Raw genomic sequence first — 19,625 nt, 5'->3', positions numbered from 1 at the left:
GGTTCAGTCAAACCCTAACTATTGTATCCTATATATACCCAGTATTATATGGAATAATGAAGACAACCCTACTTTCTCTCTCATCTCTGCTGTTTTATTCACAACAAATTAAATCACTTTTTTTTTTTTTGGAAAGGATCAATTAAAATATTAAATCAACTTTAATTAATTTAAGTTTTAATTTTATATCTCGATTTTTTTAATTTTATTTCCACAACTGGTTTAATTCAAAAATGCCATATGATTTACGCAAATGTCAGTCGTTGATTTTCATTTTCATTTTCATTTTCACCCACAGGACTGATACAAATCTTAAAGACTCTTGTGTCATTTACTCATTTACGATTATTGCGAAGCACCATCATAGATTTCTAATTTCTTGCGACGATTTTAATTTCTCACTGATCCTGCAATTACATCAGTTGAAGCTCCAAATTCTGGAAAATGGAGATGATTGTAGCAGGGTCATTGATACTGGGTCTTCTATTAGCTCTTCTCTTTGTCATCCCACGATTTACCAAACCCAGTTATCTTTCTCCATCCTTTTCTATACCCAATTCAAGATTTTGACTTTTTAGTGAAATTCTTCCATCTCAGTTATTATTACTGATTAATCGTCTGATTTGTGTTAACAATACAGGTCAATCGAAAACTGAAGCCTTGAATAATAACCCCAAAAACATATCTAAGGTAATACATTTGATTTTTGTGGTTTTTTTCGGTTTCTTCGCCTTTTTAAAAAATTTATTGGTAAAATGTTCTAAAGCTTCGATTATGCTCTAAATTAATGTGCTTTTATCATCTTTTTAGCATTAAAGTTTACTTGTATTGAATCTTTGCTGTGTAAGACTGTAGCTACCAATCTATCATGGATATTTGTAAACATATTGATTTCATACTGCGGAAGTGTTTTTTTATTTTCTATTAGCCTTGTACAGTTGCCTGGTACACCCAGGTTTATAATAGAAATTTCCGGGGGAGCTTAGTATTGCAGCTTCTGAAATGCTGAATGTAACCATTAACAATATCTGAAATATTTTTGTTTGCTTGATTGAAACTTAACTGCCTTGAGGAAGGAATTGCAGCTTCACTGCCTCGATCTTCCGACTTAATTGCCTATTTTAGTTTCTTTCATTGAAGGCATCTCAGAAGAGTGACTGAATGTCAATGCTGACATCAAATCTCGGGTTTAAAGGGTTTTGGGTGACTTGGCAGGATCTTTGTATATCATTTTTTATTGATATCCACTCATGGAAAATGTTATTAGGTTTGATCTCTGTAAATTAAAAAGAGATTAATTATCTTTGTTTCTTCTTTTGACAAGGAATCTAGAAGATATACTAAAGCTGAAGTTTCGTTGCATGACAAAAGGACTGATTGTTGGGTCATCATCAAAGATAAGGTTAAATTGTTTTGCCGTCCAATCTGTTTCTTCAGTGTGATCATTAACTTGAAAGAAAGAATTGCTAGTTCTATAACTGTGATGCTGTTAATGTAGGTATATGATGTAACTTCATATGTGGAGGAGCATCCAGGTGGTGATGCTATCTTAACGCATGCAGGGGATGATTCCACTGAAGGGTTCTTTGGGTATGCACCTTCCATATCCGTTGCATTTGTTGCTATTAGAGGAATACACTTCCCATTACTTCTCTGGAAAATGTTATTGTGGCCTTTTCAGAAATCTCTCTACTACTACATAAGATTGTATAGAAGTAAGGTTGAACATACACGTACCTCACCATTTCTAAGATTTAGGCTGAATCTTTACCAACTTATCTTCGTTTAAACTTCTTACATGTCTAGGTATACCTTCTCTAACTTCTTTGAGGTTCCAATCCGATTATGCTGACTATACATGCAATGGTTTTTTGCAGAATAAATCCACATATTCCAAGTTTACAACCTACTTGTATTTTGGTTAGAATTAGTTTTCCCATGTAGATTCATGCCTAGAAAGCGCAAAATGTTGTTTGGTTGAACATGGGAAATAGGACTTCCCCTAGGAAGTTCCACTTATCTAGGAGACCTCCATTTTCTGAGAAGTAGAACTTCCTAAGAAGTGCAACTTCTCATGTGTTTGCCTACCAAACGATTCCACACTACTTACTTGGAAGTACTACTTTCCAACAGAAAATTGTCTAGGTCGGCCTTTGAAATAATGCTTTTGTATATGTTCTTGTAGCCTTGTAGGTCCCATGATCAAAGCTGTTTTCTGTAGTGTGGAACATAATTTAGAGGAGGATCAGGGTCGTGGAAAGAAGTATTCGATTTATGAACGTAAAATTGGGATCATAACCCCCTCCCCTGGCAATGAATGGCTTCTCGTGCTGTGCACTATCTGAAATGCATATTCCTATGCTTTTATGATATAAGGCAGTTTAGCTATGTTAATCCTATGCTTTTATGATATAAGCAGTTTCGCTATGTTAATGCCATGCTTATACTCTTAATTGATGCTCACTTTCTTTGGCCAAAATAGTAACTTAGGGTCCGTTTGGTATCGCTTTTTGTTTCCAATCTCTTGTTTTTTACAGAATATGAAAACTACAAAAGGTGGTTTTCAGTTTTTTGTTGTCAGTTTTCAAAATCAACAGGATTACTATAAGTATGACTATTTTTTAGTTAATGATTCAATATAAGTGATGACTTTCAAAACCAAAAAGCCAAAAACTGTAAACTTGCAGTGGTACCAAACGAGCCCGTTAATGTTTGAAATTTATTAGTTGGTTTTAATGTGCTGGTGCTGCTTTTTTGGGCACAATTTCACGCATTTGTTTGCTTGGCAGGCCACAGCATGGTACACGAGTGTTTGACATAATTGATGATTTCTGCATTGGAGAATTGGAACAGTGATAGTCTATTGCAAACCTACAAATGTACCAAATTCGTGGAACCATCATAGGATTAATAGCCGAGGCTCTTCTTCATCTGCCATTGCCATTGTCAATAGCAAAATCTTGATGTAACATTAAGCCCTAGCAGGTGTTAAATTCTCTTTGATAAAAAACCAGGAATAGCACTGCAAGTCAACTTCAAGACATGGATGCTTTCAATTCTTGAGTCTTACTCAATTGATGAATTCTTCTTTGGAAGTAATTGATTGGAGAAAAAACATTCAGCTGTATTTCTGAGTAAACGATCATGTCGTGACTCGTGAAGAGCAATTCCTGCTTCTCCATTTTACTGCTCCATTTTTCTGACTCGTGACTCATACATCTCCTGCTTCTCCATTTTACTTAATTGATTAATGTTTTATATTATCACCATATTCAAATTTCATTAGGTGAAATATTGTAGACGATTAAACTCATTCATACCAGTATTTTATGAGAAAGGGTCTTTTTTTATACAGAGTATTTTATTGTACAAGGATTATCATACTGTTAACTGTTAAGTGTTAACAGCTTTTCTTGAAGCAATATTGCTACATCTCAGGGGCATTGAAGGTTTTCCCACTTGGAACGATCAATCTTGCACAATGTAAAACAGAATTTAGGTACTTGGTATGCTCTTATTCACTTTGGGGCAGACAAACAAAAACTTAACTTGCATCAAATCATCAAATATACAAAAGACTTAGGCCCTGTTTAGTTCACCTTATTTCTCCTGATCTGATCTGATCTGGTCTGATCTAGTCTGATCTGATCTGAACTTATTTTTTCTGATCTGATCTGATCTGAACTTATTTTTTCTGATCTGATCTGGTCTGATCTGATCTGGTCTGGTCTGATCTGATCTGATCTGATCTGATCTGATCTGGTCTGATCTCATCTGATCTGATCTGATTCTTCAGAATTAAGTTTAAACAAAAATCTACATTTATTAAAATTAAACGACTTACGTGTAAATAAATGTTACAAAAATTTATAATATTGTTATTATTTATTTGACTTTGCTCATGATTTAACTATTCCTTATATTAGATAAACCTATACATGATCTAGATGGATCGGTTATGAGCTAGACATATAAGTTATGATCTGGATATGATCTATACAGATCAGTTCTGATCTAGACATGATTTGTACATATCAGTTCTGATCTGGGCATGATCTGTATAGAACAGTTCTGATCTGGACATGATTTATACAGTTCAGTTCTGATCTGGACATGATCTGTACATATCAGTTCTGATCTGGACATGATCTGTACATATCACTTCTGATCTGGACATGATCTGTACAGAGCAGTTCTGATATGGACATGATCTGTACAGATCAGTTTTAATCTGGTCATGATCTGTACAGATCAGTTCTGCTCTAGACATGATATGTACAGATCAGTTCTGATCTGGACATGATCTGTACAGATCAGTTCTGATCTGGCCATGATCTGTACAGATCAGTTCTGATCTGGACATGATCTGTATAGATCAGTTCTAATCTGGACATGATCTGTACAGATCAGTTCTGATCTGGTCATGATCTGTACAGATCAGTTCTGATCTGAACATAATCTGTATAGAGTCGATATCTAGACCAGTTATAATTTGGACATATCGATTCTGATCTGGACATGAACTGTACAAATCGATTTTGATCTGAACATATTGGTTCTGCAAGGATCGGTTCTGATGTAGACAAGATCATTGCAGATTTGAACATGATCTGGATATGATCTGTACAGATCAGTTATGATCTAGATATTATCTGATACTACCAGTTCTGGTCGAGATATATAATGGTTCTGATGTATAAAAATCAGTTCTAATATGGACATGACATGATCATATCTTTTCTATGGTTTTAATTTGGACATGATGAATTTGAATGTTTTGTAAATGTTCTTTTATGCCTTAAATAATAGATTTTAATTGCACCGACAACAACATTATTTTTTATTAAATCAATAATAGTAATAAAATATTAATTATAATAACAATGATATAAACATATACCAATAATAATAATAAGTCCTTATCTTCGCGTCTTGTTGCCCTATGGAAATCACAGCAGAGGGATCAGTCCTCAGCTTGGTTGCGGGCAGTCCCCATCTCGGGGTTAGGCCAGACTATGAACGGTAAGACTTATCGTTCGGTTCTTTGCTATCGGTTGGGTATTCCGTTGTTCTCTGATTCGACGCCGTGTTCTGCTTGCTCTCGGGTTTTCGACGGGGACATTTATGGGGATCATGCCCTGTCTTGTGCTGGGATTGTGGGTATCAAACATCGTCATAATGTTGTTCGTGATACCCTTTTGGATATTTGCTATCGGTCGGGGATTTCTGCTCGCAAGGAGGTTGATGTTGGGCTGACTAGTGAGAGTGATGGAGCTCTTCGTCCTGCAGATATATTGCTTTACTCATGGGATGGCGGTCTAGATGTGTGTGTTGACTTGACTGGGTCTTCCCCTATGACGCAATCTGGGTTGTCAGGCTTCGTTCCGGGTCGGGTTGTGGCGGTTGCAGCGCAGCGGAAGCAGGATAAGTATGCGGCGTGTTGTAGGGCTTTGGGTTACGGTTTCTTACCTTTTTCCTTCTCTTCTTTTGGGGAATTAGAGAAAGGGGTTGTTTCTTTGCTGAAGCGGGTCCAGACGTACTCTAGGGCTCAGGACATTGGAGCGCGGGCAGCTGCCCACATTTTCAGCAGGATCGGGTTCGCCATAGCTAGAGGAGTGGGGGCGCAGATTGTATCTCGGCTCCCCTTCAACTTCTTGTAGTTCCATTGATCTTTGTAGCTTGTTAAGCTTGTAATGTTTTGGTGTTTTCCCATAATAATAATAATAATAATAATAATAATAATAATAATAATAATAATAATAATAATAATACTCCCTCCGTCCCGGAATACTCGCAACGTTTTGACCGTACACGCTTGCCAATGCACAACTTTGACCACCAATATCTTTAACTACATATTATAAAAACTTATAAAATATTAATATTTTGAAAATATATATTAAGATGAATCCAACAATATATTATATACTAACATTTGTTTTCATATACTTGAAATAAAATAGGGTCAAAGTAAATTATGTAAATAGTGCAAAAAGTCAAACCGTTTCGAGTATTCCGGGACGGGGGGAGTAATAATAATAATAATAACAATAATCTAGTCTGATCTGATATGATTTTTTCTAATCTGATCTGATCTGATCTTAACTTATTTTTTTCTGATCTGATCTGATCTGAACTTATTTTTTCTGATTTGATCTGGTCTGATCTGATCTAATCTGATTAGATTTGAAATAAGTAATAAGGTCCTGAATTAAGGTGAACTAAACAGGGCCTTACTGCAGGGGACAGAAACTTAAGCAAAACAACTATTTTATCACGCTTGAAAAATCGAACATTTGTAACTTTACAATGGTACAAGGAAATTTTAACACTGATCAAAACTACAGAATGATATTGATATAAATTACAAAAAATCAGCTGAAGCTGAAGATGAAGATCAATCGATTGAAGAATAAAAAAATGAATCCTAATGCATGAATCAATCAATGAAGAATGGCCAAATTGACATGTGAGGGTTGTATTCGCGAAAAAATATTGCTTCGAAGTCCCTTGCTGTCCAAAATAATTGCAACCTATCATTCATGTTATAAATGATCCTACACATCATATTTTTTCGGCTGCCGCCACTGTACTAAAGTTCTTGCTAATGAACTGATGAATGATACTTTGGGTGGAGATCCCCTTTTCCCATGCAAATTCTTTCCACTTAGGTCTGAGTATTTTGGACCGATGTCATTTCCTCTATCAATCTGCACAACAGGTAATAATGTGAGATTTAAGAGTCAACACAGCATAGTAAAAGTTACTAAAACAATCACATTTGATAGTCTCGGATTCAAATCAAGAAATGGAGACCATCATCGAAAATAGTAATAAACACATATACGAAGTATATAGCAAGCTAGTCAAAGTTTCACTTCAATGCAGAGACAGACACCCCACGACTCATTTACATAAATCATTTAGGTTATTGTTTAAATCCAATTATCTGTCGAAAAAAAACTAGTATACCTTGTATATTTTCCCATCCTTCAGATAGTATATTATACCAGACCAATTAATAGACTGCGTGAAGTGAGATCTTAGAGCAGAGATAGGATATAAAAAGTTATCCACAAGCATCGCCACAAATACCTGCTCAACATGACATTGAAATAGGAAAAAAGTTAGCAACAGATTATGGGCCACATTACAAACAACTACAAAAAGGAGCGTCACTCATGATAAGTGGTATCAATGATTTTGTCCCAAAACGCAATTTCAACTATTAACAGACTAACAGTCCATGAAAACAATGCTAAGTGCTGTTCTGAATACATTATAAACCACTGAATTTCAGCTCTTTACTTTTCACTCTGAGTAAACCAACTCCAGCTCTTTTATTCGGACTTGGTTAGAATGCACAATAAGGGATTGGTCTATTCATTAGAACATTCAAACGGAACTGAAAACCTGAAGAGTTGGACTTGTTTGGCTGGCTCTGGCAAAGATCTTGATTGGCTTTGTAATAAACTGTCAAATTTTGTTCAGTAAGCCAAGATCAATTGGTGTTTCATAAGCCACACCCGCACACACAGTAAAACTGATATGAACATTTACAGGATTCAGGGGTATGAAGTAAGCACATAAAGGGCATGCTTGGATTGAGGGTAATGTATTAAAGGAGTAATAAAAGTCAAACTAAGGTAATTGAAGGTGATGATGAGGGGATGAAGTGGTGGCAAAGGGAACAAGCTAGTATTGGCAACAAGAAAATAAAAGGGAAGGGGGAAGAAATAACCTCATCATGGGGGGAATAGTTACCCACCATCCACTAGGGTGATTATTACCCTCATTTGGGGGGTAATTAGTTCTCCCCTTCCTCCCTTCTCCTCACAACATCACCACTACCACAACTTCTCATCACAATACCACCACACCACCCTCCATGCAACCACCACAATTCTCCTTCATTGTCCTTTTATTATGGTGGTTTGACTTTTATTACCCCCATAATCCATTACACCCAATCCAAGCGTGCCCGAAGAGTGAAAAGCACGAGGTAAGAACTAAACTTGGGAAGACTTTCTTTAGCTTATTCTAAGGTGTGGTAGATCCTCAACCTAATCTCCACATATAGACTGACAGCTTGATGGCATAAGCTCCTAGTATTATACTAATGCCCTTTTTTATGAGTTTACAAGCAATGTTCTACATGAATGATCCAATTTTCCATGGCAATGCATCTCCATTGCCAAGTATGAGTTAGCCTTATTCATACATGGTTATACGAGCAATTTGGCCATAAGTTACATCATAAATTTTAGAGGACATGATATACAGATACATAAGCCAAAAGAACATCTGTCAAGTCACAAAACTTTTAAAATTGAGAAGAAACACACCAGACACCAATTGTAGGTTGCAAGTGACAAAGGCGGTGCCTCGGGGGACAACAAGTTGCACAAATGAACTTCAATCCTTGTCAAGTTCCACATGGAAAGCAACTCGATAGCAGTGCATATGGCCAGGCAACCCACAAATAACCACCCTAAGAGAACATAGGAAAACAGAAGATGCACATGAGTATCTGTAAACAAGAAATTAGATTGCATAAATTATGGAAAAGTCATTCACTTAGATTCAATATTCCAAAACAAACAATTTAAATTCAAGGTGACAAAATAACATACATGACTAGTAAGGCAGGAACCTAGAAATCCAAACTCTCTAAAAAACAGTCCCTTATTCTCACCTCTCATTTCAACACAGGAGCTGCAGCGTTATACACCTCAAGTATAATTCATCTGTGACTGAGATTTTAGTTCTCCAGAACAAGAAAACAAAAAGCCTCTAGCAAGTGCATATTAAACTACAGCCATTTGAGGAACTATTTCCTTCCTTTCAAGTGGAGCAGTGGCTCAATGTCTTCTCATTAAGCTTTTGGTCCTTGCAAACTACACTTCCCTTAGGAGATTGTATTTTGATCAGTGGAATTTAAAATTACAACTTCAATTCATTTCAGCTCAAAGCAAGTTCTACAAAAATGATTATTATCATACATGCAGTTTATAAATATGATCTTTCAAGTTTGTGGGATTAAAGAAAAGTTGCAACAGCCTAAAGTTCCATGAAGATTCAGTTCAGGAAAGTCGAGACAAGGGCTATAAAGTTTATTTTACAACTAAAAGTAAGTTTAGATAAGTTCATAAAGTTTCTTTTCATCCAAACAGTTTCACTTTCACGCTTCCAATGCAGAACGTTTGACCATTAACATCTTTAAAACAAGTAAAAGATACAACAAGTTGATTTTTTTTTACCATTAATAGATAGAGAGACGAATTTAACAGGATCACGAACCATCTCACATGACTGTTTTTACTTGCGTATAAATCACCGACAGTGTCAAAGTAGAATATGTTAATAGTGCAAAAAGGAAAAGTGTGTAGACTAAAAAGGAAACGGAGGTAGTATAAGATCAAATTAATTCAGAACTTCAGCTAAGGGGTTTTCAGGTGAAAAGAAGATAGCCTACAAATACTTTTCAAACAGGGCCCACCACTATAACGTGGCAGGTGGATATCAATATTGGTTAAGTCCATAAACGCATCTTCAGCAGCATGTCTGAAACAAGTCAACATCACAAAGGTTCTTGACCCCTGCTGGGTTCTTTACACATGAAATAACTTTGTACCAAATCAATCAAGATCATATTCTGAAAAAACAACCCCTAAACCAAAGCTAACCTTACTTAGCACCTCAGCCCTGCTGCACATGTTCCAACATGACCTCGTCTTATATTAAGTATTACGCATCTTTAAGTAACATCCCTTCTTCTCCTATTTCTAATAAAGATGCTTCATGTGAACCCTATAAATGCAATGTAACCAACCAGCAGTGGGGGTTCTGATAATGTAAATTACCATAACATCGGCATGGAACCATCCTATTACATACCAGTTCACTCATCACACTAAAAGTTGGCAACTCATGGCCAATAAGTTGTTATATAACCAAGATGATTCAGCTGATAAGATCTAGATATCGGAGTGATCTACCTAAAAGGAAAGAAAATTAACTTACCACCAGAAATAAGGGTTTCATCCTCAATTGAATATGATCCGTAGCGCATCCGGAGTGAAGCCGCAACATGTATCACAGCCATGACATATGGTGCCACAAATCCCCATGAGAAGTAGCAGTGGACGGAAAATAATGCACGGTTCATGATCCGATTGACCTTCGACACATATGACTCTAGAACAAATGTTTGCTTCCTCAAGTAGTTCCAGTACCTACATCAGAAGATTATACAGACCAAACATTTTCTTATGCAATTTAGAATTACATTCTTAATAGATGAAAACCACTTAGATATTACAACAAACCTCGAGAAACTAAGATCGCTTGAAAGTGGATGAGGGAACACAGCAACTGGAGGAGATGTTATGAGTTTTTTGTGAGCTCCTGAAAGCGATGACAGGAATCAGATACTGCAAGTATAAAATACCCAAATGTGCTTCAAGAACCAAATAAGCAATGTAGATCAAGTTTGCAAATAGAAACATGATATCTGAACGTTTGAAGTCTTTAGGCAAATTCATACCAATAGAACATCTCCTCACTTACCATGATATAGGTTTTACGAGAGATCAGAGTTTTAAAACGAAACAACGGTTCAATAACATGGAGTTGTTAGCTTTCTTTCTATATGGAAACTACCGTATGGAGCACTTTCAACCACTCGTTGCATGCTTAAAAAGGTATGGCTGACATAAACTTCATGGCATTAATTTTGTAAGACATTTTATCTATCGTCTAAATTGATTGAAACTACCAGGCATATACATATGCATACAACGGCACCAAGACCTGACAGACACAGTGCATGCCTTGTCAAAGTTAGACTTCTATTGCAGGCTGTAATCGCCCTAATCAATGATCAAGAAATACTGCTGACAACTCATATCAAGCCCATATCAATAACATGGAGTTGTTAGCTTTCTTTCTATAGTGTGCTGTGCTCAAAATATATAAACAAATGCTTTATATTTTGAACGAGCACAAAAAAATAAGAAAGGGACTGGGATACAGAACATGGGCACTAGGCCAAGATCATTAACTGAGCAACACGCTGCCTGCTGATTTTGCTTCTTTACATATGCCATTTTCTGCCAACTGTTAAACGGAATTCCTTGATCCACTGTTAAGTACCAGCCCAGACCATTATTAGAGGGAAGGGTATAATTGGAATGTTTGAAACCAAAATTCAGTCACGGCATTATCGGAAGAGAATACACAAGAGAAATAAGGAAATTTGTTCGGAACTAGTTATAGAATGAGAAAGGGGCTAAAAAAGATACGGAGTATTTGAAAAATATAAGATTAGGAGGAAATTGAATAATTTTTTTTTGTTTGTTTAGCTTAGCTGGAAGTGTTCAGGGGTTGAATCAGAGCTCTCACCTCAATTATATCAACATCTTTCTCGTTATCCTTTCTTCTGATTTCATGTTCACCACACGCACAACATAAATACACCAATATCCTTGACCAAAGCATATGAATTATTGACATTGCAGCTTCATAAGACAGAAAAATCAGTTGAAGTCTGCCACTACAGGAGGCCTTTACTGATATTGGTTCTCACCTTGAAAAAGAGAACTCACTACTAGACATACTCTAGGTAAGTCAAAGTCAAGGATGCCCTTTGTACTGCCACATGAACTTTTACGTTTGTAACTTGTTTTAATATGTAACTTCCACAGGAGTTTTAAGTTTTAACAAAAGGGGACAGGTAAGTAAAATTTGTAGTGTAGTAGATGAATTACCAGAAATAGCTGCAAGAGTCATATCATCAGAATATCCACCATCTCGAAGTTCGGAGACTACGCCGTAGTTGTCATTTCTGAAGTCATCGGCATGCATCTGAGATCGTAGGATATCAGGAAAAAAAAAATGTAGTGTAAGTGCACCATTTAGAATATTGAAGCTACTTACCATCATGCACCCACCCCATAAGAAGAATGTTCTTCCACCCGTAGCAAACCCCATAGAGCAAGGCTGTAAAAGATAAGAAAACACTGTGATTAAAGAGTAAATGTAGCACAGTAGCTGCAAGCATAAAAAAATTAACAGCCTCATTCCTGTAAGAAGAATTTATCAAGCAGCATCAGAATTAAAACAATTGCATTAAGGGCTGTGGATTCCTCTGCTTCTCAAAAGCTTCTGTGAGTTATGCGAAAGGGAACAGTCTCTTTTTTTCATATCTTTTCTAAAGACCGCATTAAATATGAGCTGTGATTGTTGTGAAGAAAAATGGCAATCTGCAAATCAAAGAACCGAACTAAATCTGCTTGAACAAAAGACTAAAGCTGTTGAATCGGGTCTAAGGATTGGTTTTCTGTGTCATGTCGGATAATAGTTATGTAGGATTAGCATGTCCATGTGAATCGAATGCATGATGGGGTATATTCGGGTCACTTCAGTTTTTGTCACATTGGTGGGGACAGTTTTCGATAGCTCTACACAGAACAAGTCTCCATCCCGTAATTTGGAACATAAAAATGCAAAACTATTTAAATTAATCAGTGAATAAACCTACACAGCGTTGCAGATTTTGGCTAAGACCAAAAGATACTACAACAAAATAAACAGCAAAAGATTTCAGGCAGTTTCACGAAAGCTACTGCACCAGATGTTTGGTACCATAGATGGAAGAGCCCAAGCTCTGTACAGCAAGCATGACAAGGAAAAATTGCTTATGCATGTGATCGTAATTCAATATTGCATTCTATAAACAATACCACTCGAAGACAGGATTATTGACTGAAACAGAAAGCCACCCAACCATCTATTTGCCGATCACGTAGAAAAATAAATCGCATTGGACTGTAACTCGCCTTTCAGTAAGCTACGAACTACAGTTCTTTCATCTTCCTTTACAGATGTGCCATAAGTGATCTTTTATACTTTACACAGCAACACTAACCATAGTCCAGGACACTATTAGAAGATAAACTAAATCATTCTAGTGAATATTTCACATTTCCAATAAGATGCTCCGTGCCATATACACAGATTTGAAAATAGCATGAAAGTAAAAAAAAAATGGAATAGCACATACCATGTGATATTCATATATACAGTAACTTCCTAAGCTCCCAGAAGGTAAATCAAGCGGATATCCAGTTTGAATAAAAATCTGCACATATGGAAACACAAACGGTGGCAGGCATAAACACAGGAAAGACTGAAGGACTAAGCATACAATGACTCCAGACCAGTTTTAAGGCAATAAAATAGGTCATGAAATATTAAAAATGTGTACATCATTCAGACTAACTAATTTTAACAATATCAAAGCCAAAGAATACCTCGGGATTTTTTTCCATTTCAGCAGTGAGAGCACCTATTGATCCTGGGTGTAGCCTAACATCATCATCTAGAAACAGAATATACTTGCTATCTTTATGCATTTTTTCCGCACCAACCTGAGAAGTTCACATAAATGAAAGTAAGATCAGCAGGCAACTTCAACGCCTCACCCATGCAAGTGCAAAAATATCATTCATCATAGAGATGTAAAATAATTTGGTCGAGCCTCGATGAGGGTTCTTAGGACAATGTATCCTTTTTATGTATTTTTTAAAAAATATTTCCCAAACTCTTATTAAGAGCCCACGGGCAAAGACGCGTTATAATTATGTCTCTATACCTTGATGTCTTGTTCATCTAGCTTTCTGTATGCTTTCCATATATGTAGTATTAGAAAGACTTTTGAGTGATGATTGCTGAACTTAACATTCTGCACTAAGTTTCAAAAGATATGACTTGAGAGCCTAAATCCTAATTATAATTTTCTATATCTCGATGCTATTAAAAATCAAAGGTTACTGTCAATAAATTATCAAGCAACTTTTTGTTGAATCATGATTCATGAAACACGCTGTAGCATTATAAATGTACCGGAGACACTCTCTTCTGTTAATATGAGAAAAATAACGAGAAACAGCAAAGTAATACAGTTTAAGGTGGCGACTGGCGAGTGGTTGGGAAAAAAATGTCAAAGCCCTCTGGATGTACATTAGTAAGCTGCTAACCAGATAGTTTATCCCCTTTGAAAGCATTGTCAATTTAACATACCACAAGTACCAAAAGCAAGCTCAATTGTAGGACTATTTCCTCATAACTAATGGATTAAGAAGAACCAACAGCATGTAATAATCATCAAAAAGTAGAAATAAAAAAAGAAGCCATTTTGCAAAGGTATCACCAAAGGGGGAAATGAAAAGGTCAACAGGGATACATTAACATACAGTTGAATACACGGAATTTTCTCTCTGCATATAGAATATATTAGCAACAGATGCTACGGCCACATCCAATTCATTATTCCTAAGGCTCCAACAGATAAAAAGGTCATTTCTGCTCCCGAGGAAAGTAGGAATAAAAATACTTTGTAACTTACAAGCTGATTGTGTATCTTCTGACTGCAAGTAGTTGAATAGCCTGCCACAATAATCTTAGCATCAAGCTCATCCTGTCAAATTACAAATATAATTAGTTAGGATACACAAATTACATGATGTTCCTCCAAGAGCAAGAACAAAATGAATGCTGAAATGTAGCATAAGGCTATGTCTAATATGCTTCCATAAGTGCCTAATAAAATTGACCATGTAATAAGTTATAGATCAACAGCGATCTTCCACCATTAAAAGGTCAAGAAGGTTACAACAAATGTCAATACAGACCAACCATAGAATCTTTTGCCACTAAATTAAACTGATCTTATGCTACTTTTATATACTTTATGCCATCGACTCTTTAAAAAAGTTACAAGAAACAAAGTGCCCTATTCCTGCCCTTGCAAACATCCAAATAACAGTAATTCCAATGAAGGAAGAATGAGCTCAATACCTGATAATCTTTGATAAGTCTAGATACAGCATGATATGCTGGGTCTTCTGTACTTTCTACAAGAAAAAGGAACTCTATAGGGCCACCGTAAAGGGATGTAATCTGCATGATACATACATCAACACAACTGTCAATACACACTCCACTTTGTCTCAGTCATCATGGCCCCGAAATGAATTAGAGAGAGAAAGAGAGCGAAATATCAAAATCCATTCAAAATTCCAAATGTCCTGACCAAGTTTTAAACATAACAGAGAGAAAAAGAGGGGGGGGGGGGGGGGGTGAAAAAGAACTCAGACACCAGATCTACGATTTAATTAGAGGGTATGGAAAATTCCTATTAGAAGTAACAGTAGAGAACATACTGTCACCTAATGAGTCGCACCTGACTTTTCCAGTTATGCAAATTGTGCTCTCCAAATCCTTTCAAAGGCATAACAACTGTGACTCTTGGCAGATTGACCTGATTTGAGTGCTCAAGCTCATTAATGTCATGACAAAGGAAACCAAAGGTATTTCCCCGTCTCAGCTCATTTTTCATGCGTTTGATTTCTTTATTCCTGCAGAAAAATTATTGATCTTGTCAGAGGTTCCCAACAGATAATATTCAACATCAAATGGAATATGTAGTCCATCAATCAATTCATTCATCTGTCTTCCAGTCTCCGTACCTGACATAAGCAGCGCAGGCCCACCCAAATGCTAGAACTAAACAGATTAAACATCCCTGCAGCAATAAATAAGGAAGTTTAAGAGTTGTCCAATCAGAAAGAAAAATGGATAAAAGCAAATATTTAGTCGCTAAAACTGAAACAGCGGCAGGGGAATAAAAAATTGTTGAGTAGAATGGATCTTCCTATATTGTGATAAGAAGACAAGTTAAACTGTTAAAAGTACAACTACATGCAAAAATGATCTAGCAACCAAAAAAATAAAGTCACACAAGAAAACAAATCCACAGCTGCCCAAATTTTCTATTTGATCACTCTACATACCGACCTATTCCATTTGGAAAGTACAAAGTATAAAACTCACTCTTGGCAGAAATGGTGAAAAAGAAGGGTGCAATAATGTGACGATCTCACAGGCATTGCCTTTTAGAAGGTCTAGTAGTTCTCCGAAGGATGTTAAAAAAGCGGCAGGCCAAATATCTTAAAATCAAGTGGTCATGTGAAGTATAAACATCCTAACTTGTAGAGATCAAGCATCGAGAAAGATCTGCCTACCTAAAACCAATAAGACATTTCCCACTAAAAATTTAAATTTTGCAAATTGGTGGTGGGAGTAGAGGTGACATGTTTGCAAAATTATGCTGTTCATTTGCTCATACAATCCCAAAAATACGATACCATGAACAGCATCATTGCGAGGACAATACCTGGAAATGTCCCCTTCCTAAGTCTAGAAATCCCCACAACCCCTTTTGGTCAGCAGTCGAAGCAATCAGACCTGAATCTGTGATTTTTTTTGAGGTTTATCTGCAGATACACAGAAACGAGTGGAGTACTGGACTCTGGGATGTGTCAATCATCCATGTTCTCTCAAACTCTCAAAGGAAAGCAACCACATCCCCAACTTTTAAAGTAAACTTCGCAATTTTTAGAAGCAAAACCAAAAAAGAAAATGGCATAATCTTCAAAGTATAAAAATTATCAAGTTGATGTTGATTTGAATATCTGTTTCAACATATCTAAAACTGCGATATCAACTCTAAATTTATCAATGGTTGACATAATTAAAAATATTGCCAAGAAGCCCACTCCAAAGTTACTCCTAGAATTATACTCTGGTTCCTTATTAAAGAAGCAGTTCTTGGTTTATTTCCTTTATAACCCAAGCTACCAAAGCATGACCACCTTTAAGCCCTGCGCCTCAGGAAAAAGGTTATAGTCATAATGATCAAATCATTTGCAAACTTTTACTCAGACCTCACAATCGAAAGTGTTTATGATCATAATCATAAAGTTTAAGCCTTCAAAATTCATCATTTCAGAAGCTTTCCTCCAGCATCAAACTCAAATAGAGAGCCCAACTGTTTAATTTATCATACAAACGAAGTATTCAAGTTTCGTTAAAGAGTCCTAATTTAAACATTTCAACCTCTCAATCCTAATTCATCAAATTCTAGCTGAACTTTAGCACCCAAACAACCTTATCCAAAACATCCATAATTCAAACATTTCTCCAAAATATTAAAGAAAAATTCAAGTTTCGTTAAAGAATCATGATATTCATCAACAGGAACAGTAAAAATAAATTCAAATTCAGCAAAGCAAGAAAATAAAGAAAAACAGCAATAAAAATACAAAAAATCAAATTAAAGACAAACATTTGAAGCCAAAAGCTAACCTGGATCTGAACGAAAACGGAAAAGGGGCTAAGGAATGCTCGGCTAGCCGAAAACAAGAACGAATCAAGGGATTCCAATGCAGCCATTATTATGAAACAATAATTCAAAAAAATTCAAAAATTGAGCTAAAAAAGAGGAAAATAATCAGCACGGAATTCCCTAATTTGGTGTTCTTCGTTAATGAAGTGCTGATTCAGAAAGTCTCTCTTCCTCTCAGATCGCCATAAACGAAAGAATTCGATACAGCGAAGGGAGAGGAGAGAGAAATTATGAAAAATGAATTTGAGTGGAGAGAGAAAAAGTTGAACCGCCCAATTTTTATATTTCGAAGATGATTTCCGGAGTTAACTATAAAGTCAAAAATTAATTAAGGTACGGTGTCAATTAATTAAGTTTACAGGTATTTCCCTATTTGACAAAATAAAGTAATAAAACCACCAACGGACGTAAACAGTTTCGAGTTCCACGTTTTTTTTTTTTTTTTTTTTTTTTTTTGTAATCCGGGAAGGGGCGAGAGTGGATATGCTTCAGTCCCTCTCAATTGTTGTTGCGGTGGATCGAGCATGCAGTCCGTCCTACCAAGTTCAGCTTCAATCACCACTGAATCAACAGGTAATTGGTATTCCCCTCGTTAATGTGAGAAGGTTTCCTGGTCTTTTTAGATTTTGTTTATTACTAATTTGAATAGTATTGAAATGCAATTTCTTTATTTTTTACCATTGAAAATAAAAAGTTTGAGATTCATGAGCTCCGCCCAGTCAATCTTCATGATTGCGCGAGCAAAACATATTAAAGGGTATTTTTGTAAATAAATTACCAAAATATACAATCTCTTCCTATATTAAAATTATGTTCTTTTATTTTCTTTAAAGTATCAAATATATTGTAGTACATTGCAATTTTTAGATTGTATTTGATCATATAAGTATGTAACCGTTTATTTATCACTTATGTATTGTCTTTGAAATGTAGAAAAGTGTATTTCAAAACATCAAGCTTCTATATATAGTTTTGCCAATACTATACAAAGTAAATGAAAATTGCTTGGGATAATTATGGCGTAGATAGGTTGCTAGCTATTTACATCAAAAGGAAGGAGCTTAAAAGGTTTTTCGTGACACTTAATTTTGAGTAGTGATCCATCAGCTAATTTGTTGAAGTAGATATAGCTGGGATAATTAAAAAACAAAAGAACAATGCAGGTGAAACGTACTACCTCCGTTTCAGAAAGTTCTTTACGCTTTGGAAAATGTGTCCAAAGTATAAAAACTTTGACCGTAAATTCTCACCATTATATATATCAAAACGTTACATGTAAGATCTTGTTAGATTGGTCTCGGGTTGTATTTTCAGAATATCAAATTTTTATAATTTTTTCATATACGAAATTGGATATATTAGTAGTTAAATATTGCATTGGAGTCCGTGCAAATAGTAACTGTAAAGATCTTTTTGAAACGGATGTAGTAATTTGGAGATTAGGTATTAAATAAAAAATCGTAGAAAGTGAAAGATTGTGCTATTGTTTGGCCAGTTGAAAAAACAACTGACACTTCATAAGGATACCAAATTAGTTATATGATCCTATCCAGCTGAATACAATACGAAATATCCGAATGTAAAAAATGGATCGTATTTCATGTTTTTAGGATAGGATATCCGGTTTTTCTACCTGAATAATTTATATATATGAAATTTTAAAAGTCCACATATCTTATCCTAAAGTTAAAAAACGGATCAAATATCCATTTTTTGGATCGGATCAAATTGACTGCATCGGATATTTTTGGTTTATGTTTCTTAGGAACCCACAAAATGAAGGAAATTGCTTAACTAAATTCTCTAAATTAGTGGAGCGAGTTTCTCATATTCAACCAAACAATATTTTCTATTAGGAAATATTTATACACAGAATAGGCCTGATTAATACACTAACTAGTATAGGCCCGTGTCGATGCACGGGATTTCTATAAAATTAGAAAGTAAATAAAACAGTGCATTCGATTTAAAATTCTTACTCTGTACATTATTATGGTAATAACACAAATAGAGAGTAGTTATGAAAGTAATAAATCAGGATATAGCTATGTCGGTCTATATGAGATTTTTTTTAATGATGTTAGACAATTAAAATGTTGGTAGATGCCTAAGGTAAAATGTCAATTAATTATTATAATAATGTAGCGTAAGTTATAAATTGTATGGTTTAACCATTTAAGTGAAGTACCTACTTTTTTTTATTAAACTGATTAAATATACATCACATGCAAAATTAAAAATGACATTTTCTGTATTTGTTAGATTGATTAAAATTATTTTTCAATTTATTTCATAATTTTTGAAGATTTGTTTTGAAATAGTTAGTCATTATATTTATGTTATACAAATTTTCATTTTAAAGATATACAACATGTTT

At 35.4% G+C, this 19,625-nt stretch overlaps 2 protein-coding genes across 3 annotated transcripts; one reads left to right on the top strand and one right to left on the bottom strand.

The window, feature by feature from the left end:
* The first annotated feature begins 254 nt into the window (after window positions 1-254).
* LOC110774661 (cytochrome B5-like protein) lies at window positions 255-3,350 on the top strand. The gene is made up of 5 exons (XM_056836943.1): window positions 255-526; window positions 641-690; window positions 1,325-1,402; window positions 1,499-1,590; window positions 2,790-3,350. The coding sequence occupies exons 1-5, from the start codon at window positions 445-447 to the stop codon at window positions 2,854-2,856; spliced, it is 369 nt and encodes a 122-aa protein (XP_056692921.1). The 5' UTR covers window positions 255-444; the 3' UTR covers window positions 2,857-3,350.
* Window positions 3,351-6,253: 2,903 nt separating this feature from the next.
* LOC110774650 (uncharacterized) lies at window positions 6,254-17,604 on the bottom strand. Of its 2 annotated transcripts, XM_021979215.2 has the most exons (14): window positions 17,209-17,604; window positions 15,531-15,586; window positions 15,245-15,419; window positions 14,860-14,961; window positions 14,408-14,479; window positions 13,314-13,430; window positions 13,064-13,141; window positions 11,938-12,000; window positions 11,769-11,865; window positions 10,329-10,407; window positions 10,024-10,235; window positions 8,346-8,491; window positions 6,973-7,095; window positions 6,254-6,710 (listed from the first exon to the last, which is right to left on the bottom strand). In XM_021979215.2, exons 1-14 carry the CDS (start codon window positions 17,293-17,295, stop codon window positions 6,558-6,560), a joined length of 1,560 nt encoding a protein of 519 aa, XP_021834907.1. In that variant the 5' UTR covers window positions 17,296-17,604; the 3' UTR covers window positions 6,254-6,557. The 2 variants fall into 2 exon arrangements, with proteins under 2 accessions (XP_021834907.1, XP_021834906.1); XM_021979214.2 differs by having other exon boundaries at window positions 11,769-12,000; window positions 17,209-17,532.
* Window positions 17,605-19,625: the final 2,021 nt, after the last annotated feature.

This window comes from Spinacia oleracea, chromosome 2, assembly GCF_020520425.1.
Source record: "Spinacia oleracea cultivar Varoflay chromosome 2, BTI_SOV_V1, whole genome shotgun sequence".
Lineage (NCBI taxonomy): Eukaryota > Viridiplantae > Streptophyta > Magnoliopsida > Caryophyllales > Amaranthaceae > Spinacia > Spinacia oleracea.
This window is presented reverse-complemented; position numbering and strand designations above follow the sequence as displayed.